The 5,830-nt window shown below is 39.3% G+C and overlaps 3 protein-coding genes across 3 annotated transcripts in view; all 3 read right to left on the bottom strand.

Annotated features, from left to right (window-relative positions):
• The window catches only part of LOC109542340 (protein phosphatase 1 regulatory subunit 42-like), a 3,888-nt gene extending 2,750 nt beyond the window's left edge, over window positions 1-1,138 (bottom strand). The window contains exons 1-2 of the mRNA XM_048667471.1: window positions 413-1,138; window positions 54-359 (exon numbers count right to left, since the gene is read on the bottom strand). Of these exons, the coding sequence (XP_048523428.1) occupies window positions 54-359; window positions 413-502 (396 nt within the window). The 5' untranslated portion in view covers window positions 503-1,138. The remainder of the gene's footprint in view (window positions 1-53; window positions 360-412) is intronic.
• Window positions 1-5,830, bottom strand: part of LOC109542335 — a 57,564-nt gene that overhangs the window by 39,779 nt on the left and 11,955 nt on the right. The gene's annotated exons all lie outside the window — the stretch shown is intronic.
• LOC109542337 (pikachurin) overlaps window positions 4,775-5,830 on the bottom strand; it is a gene marked incomplete at its 5' end in the record, with an annotated part of 3,883 nt that continues 2,827 nt past the window's right edge. Inside the window, 2 exon segments of the mRNA XM_048667469.1 lie at window positions 4,775-5,411; window positions 5,470-5,793. Of these exon segments, the coding sequence (XP_048523426.1) occupies window positions 5,141-5,411; window positions 5,470-5,793 (595 nt within the window).

The following is a 5,830-nucleotide window of genomic DNA, read 5'->3' as shown; positions in this document are numbered from 1 at the left end:
AACATTCTGGGATATTCATAGAATATCAAATGCTATCTGGGTGATGTACTTACAGTTAAACTCATTATTGTCCTGGGATCGAAACACAGTGGGGCATTATCTGGTGAGTTTTGTTTTTCTACGTGCAACTCTTCCAAACCTTCAATACACTCAATTCCCTCTAGAACACGAATGCGGTTTTTGCCCAAATAGAGCTTTTTTAACCGGCGCAAGTTGCACATGTTTTCCATTTTATCAATTTGGTTGTTTTGCAAGTACAAGCTGGTCAGGCTGGAAAGACTTTCAAGGTTTTCCATTTTTGTTATATCGTTGTCGTACAGATAGAGGGTTTGGACGTCTTGACCACTGGCGATTTTCGGCTAAAACATGCGATTTTCTCAAGTAATCAATGAGATTTGGGGCCAATACTTACAATTTTCCTTAGGTGTTTTTCTTGTAGGTACAAGTGAGTCACCCTGTCGAATAAGCGGGATTTTTTCTTTTTCGTCTTCAATTTTTCCATTTCTTGCTAAATATTAAATGACACTGAACTTTTTGTCACTGTTCATTGCATTTTACCCTCTCGATTTCTGGTCACTAAGCAGGTATTTGATCAATAGCAGATTGTTAATCAACCGACAGTTTAAGTCAAAAGCGATTTATTAACACACAAGTTAAACTACCTGTACAAATTAGGATTTCATATACATTTTGTCATATCTATATAACAATGTGAATTTTACAATGGACCATTTAGAACCCTACTATATGCCCATCTGGCAGTACAAAACCTCGGACCCAAGTTCCACATCGACTTCACAGAGGATCGGGGTTTGTCCACATTGAACTCAATCGATGCGGGTTTTTGGTCCGATTCGAAGTGAAAATGGGGAAAATTAACACACTTTGCTCGATCAAAATGTGCCGGAGAGTGGATTACACGCATTTCTAAACGATATGACATAAAGGCGGGTGCTTTAAACATTCCAAGGGAATGTTCTCATTTTATAAGCTATTTTTACAGGGTGGCGCGAGCTTAAGACTGCATTTTTTGTTCTTCATAAGTCATTCGAGGCAACCCGCTGAATTTTTTCACGAAAGTCACATTTTTTCAAACTAATGGGTTTTTCGGGTTTTTAGGCCGTCGTTCGGTAGAATTTATTCGTGACGTTTCGCAAGCACGAGTGGCTTGCATCTTCAGAAGTGGTTTGGGTTAGTCCTCATCAGAACTTCTTCCGCAGAACTGAACGGGTTCTGATGAGAAGAAGAAAGTTCTGAGAGAAGTTCTGATGAGGACTAACCCAAACCACTTCTGAAGATGCAAGCCACTCGTGCTTGCGAAACGTCACGAATAAATTCTACCGAACGACGGCCTAAAAACCCATTAGTTTCAAGGAATGGCCTCGAAAGTCTGTCTCACATTTTTTCGTTTGGTTAGTGGCGTAGATTTTTGGGTTGAGAGGGATTGTTTCGCCTCCAATTTGTACGCCACTGGAATAAATACGTGATGCGAAGGCACTTCGTGAAAGGCCACTGTTTTCTGGGTGCTGTGGAAGTGTGGACCGTTTTGGAGCAAAGTTGCATTTTATCATTAAAAGAACATGTTAAAAAGTTTTGCTTGATAAGCATTAATCTTTCGAGCAGTGCCTTCAAATCGCCATTTTTCCCAGTAGCGTAGAAATGAGGAGCAAAATAATCGCTCTCAACAACTGGACAACTCAAATACTTCACAGAATAGACCGGAAAAACTGACAAAATTGTTGCGACTTAAGCTTGGGTCGCCTTGTATACTGTCGTTTTCCTGATAAGCTCCAGATATGTAACTTTCCATAAGATTGAGTGAAGTTTCGATTAATAATCGTATTGCTTTGGGACCTAAAGTTACGTTCTAACATCTACGGTTGGAACATGCCCTTGGAATTGCAACTGTTAGTGTGGGTAGATGAAATTAAATGACAAATTAATATAAAACGATACAAAAAGCTTAAGTTAGTGATTTCTATCTACAAGATCTAACACAAAATCTGCTAGCAATCGCTGGTAATCAGCGTCAACAGATAATAATTTAGGTTTTGATTATGCTTGAGTTTGCAGTTGATTTTTGATATGGAAATGTTCAGAACCTCGTTTGTAATCTGTTGGTTCTTCCATTTCTCTACCTAAAACCAACCTGTTGCTGTTGATTACCCTTTTCCACTGTTCAGAATATCATAAGTAATTTGCAGACATCTTACATTTACTACATATAAATTTAATCTATTTCTTGGGAATTTTCCAACAAAACCCAACCAACCAGTGGTTGAAACTGATGAGTTTTTCTGAGTTACTGGTGAAACATTGGCAAGAAAAACTCAACATTTTCAACTAAGAGCCGCGAAAGAGTTTTTCAACCAGGCGTTGCTGGAAAACCGCAAAAGTTAATAAACATTTCTAAAGATATGGTGTTTGGAAATTCAGGTGCCTCTATTGTGCATTAGTTGGTAGTTTGAAGCATTAAGATTACATTGAAGCGGCCACTCAAGAAGGAGAAAACACCATAGATTTAGAGAGGAAAATAGTTTAGGTTCAGTCAGCCTTATGTTTAAATCTCATGATCACACACTTAGTGTTTGGGTGTCCGATCGCCTCTATTGGCCGTGTTTCTAAATTTATAAACGCTTTATTTATAAATTTAAATGTACACATTCGCTGCGATCGCTTTATTTAGTAGCAATTGGCCCGATGCCATCGTTTTCTTCATTGCATTTTAAAGCTTTAAGCAATGTCGTCTCAATGGGTATAAGTGGTTTTATCGGGGCTCACTTTTTAAAATTTTCATTATTTGTTCATTGCATTATATTCATTTTTCTACTTCAAAAGTGTTAGTTTGCTCGAGTGGTTTCAACCACGCAGGCGTTGAATGTTTTTGGCGAATTCAATGTTGGGAAAGTTGGAATTTTGTTGTTTTAGAGAGAAATAGAAATGCTTTAAACGTTGTGGTGAATTTTTGCAATTATTTTTATATTTGCAAGGGGCTTCAACGAAATTGGAACGTTGACTTTGACTAGCGGAATAATAGTTTGTTCAGTTTTACTAGAAAATAGCCGTTAGGAAAGGCAAAAAATTGCGAATTTTGCAAGCGATTTGAGAGTTTTTTTGGCGAACTGAAAGAAAATGGCACAATACGGTGTTTTCAGTGTATCAAAAATTCCTACAAACTAAACATTGATCTATGCTAATATATCTATCTACTGCTATTTTGTTAAATATTTAATAAACAAATTCAGCTAAAATTCAAATTGTTCATGAATCTCTAAAACGCAATCCGATTGGTTGTGACGTCTCTGGTCATATAAATGGCGGATTGTTTACGTTCTGTGCATAGTGTTTAGTTGTGTGGTTTTGTTCCATTAATTGTTTTGTGGATGTAAATAATTTATAGTTTGAGTTAAACTAAAAAATTGCTTCAGAAGGATTCCTTAAAGCGACAACAAACATTTTACCATGTGTATATATTTTTATGGTTACCGAATTTTAAAAAAACGACGAAGGCTTTAATTCTGCCCAATTTAAGGGTGTCAAAGCAGCAGCGTAAGTAAAAATCATGTCTAGCTGCTTTGAAGCATAAAACCACGTGCATAATCATGGGGAACGGTTAGAAAGAGGTTGTTTGGAGCACTTATTGAGGTATTGTTGCATCCTGGCACAAAACACCACTTATTTGTCACTATTTTCCATTATGCAAGATAATAATCAATAAAATAATGACAATCACAATAACTTAAATAATAAAACAAAGCTGCGAAAACAACAAAATAAACACGAGACACTTTGTTGATATGACCTGTTACGTCACAATCGGGATAGGCAAMCGACGATACRGATTCGGGGTTTTTGGYGGAAAATATCTGATTTGAATTTAAATTCGCTCTAAAATTATTATGGATACTTTTTATGCAAAAAAAATATATCAGTGTAATGTTTGCAATAACTACTTTCTGTATATCAGCATTACAGAAAAAGTGAAAACACCCTATTGCGGAATGCTCATTGGTGTGTAGAATTTCAATTTTCTTGGTGAGCTTTTCGGGTATTTAGGCCGTCGTGGAAGAGAAATTCTTTCTTCTTCAGAACGGATATTTCTATGTGGCGATTGCTATCGCTTACCTACGTAAAAATCCGAAACTTTCTGTCTGGCAGTGACGAGATTTCTTCCACGACGGCCTAAAGGCTCGACAGTCTTAATGCAGAGAAAATTGGTGCGTTTTCCGGGCTTTAAGCCGTCGTGGAAACTCCCGAAAAACTCACCAGTTTCCAGAAATGTCTTAATTTTCTATTTTTTAGACTGTGAAACGAAGTTTTACAGTCTTGACCCAGCCTTGAGTCGTCGATGACAACGTTTTCCATAATTTTTTAGGCACGTTAAGACCGGTTTTTCTGGTCAGCAGTTTCAATATCACTTATTTGCAAACCGTCCTTACAGTGACAATTTTAAAAGTGTGCCCGATAAAACCAGTTATCTTAAGACGTGTCGTCGTTATTATTCGATATATTAGTAGCTCTATTATTGACTTTATAATAGTGTTTATTTTTGATAGCCACGAACTTATTATCATTTTTTTCAATATAAAACGTTCAAGTACAAACCTAGACTTACAAGGGATAAAGAAATTGACGTGTCCTATTGCCGGGATTGTATGCTACAATGATTGAGGCCCGTCCAGGTATCACTTGCGAGGAAATTGCCTCTGAAATCGATAAAACGGCCAGAAGAATTACATGTTGAGGATGCAGAATTAGAAAGCAAGACAGAACATCTAATAGCACATGTTTACTTGTTATTGTAGTGGGTATACCAAAAACACATAATATTTTTGTACGAAAATTCCTTATGCAAGTTGTGTATATTCGACATTTAAACGGTTCCATCACTGTATTGCCCCCATAGTCTCTGCGGCTAGTCAAAGTCACTCCAAAATCCCTCAACTACTCTTAGGCAATTCCTCTCTACACTAGACGAAGATATTTGGTACTCCATCATTCTTCAGTCGTTTAAAAATTAATTACTTGCTTTAGTGCAGCTTTCGTGCCCCTGTCGCATAGTCTAACTGTATATTTACAAAAATCCAGCATTTTAGAGTGATTTGACTTGGGGGGCCACTTCACACCTCCATCGGCGTGCTCACACCTCACATTCTCCAACATTGTGTCGCATCGCCGACCTATTGATTACTCCCAAGTGATAATCCGCGTTGATCACCAAGTCTGCTATGCAGCCTCTGATCCCTGACCGATATCCAGTCACCAGCTTAATGAGCCGATGCGGCATCCCTCCAATGAAGAGCCCATCGGCCTCAGAAGGCGCAAACGGTTTATCTGGGGGCCGGATCTGCACCGACTGTCTCGTGATCGCTGGCCCATTATCCACAATCAACAGCCCCGAAGATCCATCCCTGACAATTGTCGATCAAAATTTGGTTCAACCAGCTGAAGATGTTGAAGATTCCTTACCGTACAGCCTTCACTCGGTGCCACAGGCCGTCGTTCACAGTGCTGGAGTTGTGAACCACCAGCATCTCATCCTCTCGATAGTTGGCGGTGTATCGGAGCTCCAGCGCCCCCCGCCAGAGCCCCAACGACACAAAGCTGCTGCCAGTGAAGGCCCACAGCAGCAGTCCCGATTCTGAGCCCGTTTTGAACCGCACATTGATGTCCAAGGGATCAGTGGAAATCGCTTCCATGGTGGTCGCATCGCTCATGTGGAAGTAGCTGTCCACTCCACGGAAGGAGGGCGGGCCTCTGGAGCACAGATGGTCTCGGTAGCCCGGTTTGCATCTATCGAGAGGAAAAAGTGCTCTGTTGTATACCCGGG

The sequence above is a fragment of the Dendroctonus ponderosae genome, unplaced genomic scaffold, assembly GCF_020466585.1.
Source record: "Dendroctonus ponderosae isolate FM_Combo_2020 unplaced genomic scaffold, Dpon_F_20191213v2 Dpon_F_20191213_6, whole genome shotgun sequence".
In the NCBI taxonomy this organism is placed as follows: Eukaryota; Metazoa; Arthropoda; class Insecta; order Coleoptera; family Curculionidae; genus Dendroctonus; species Dendroctonus ponderosae.
This window is presented reverse-complemented; position numbering and strand designations above follow the sequence as displayed.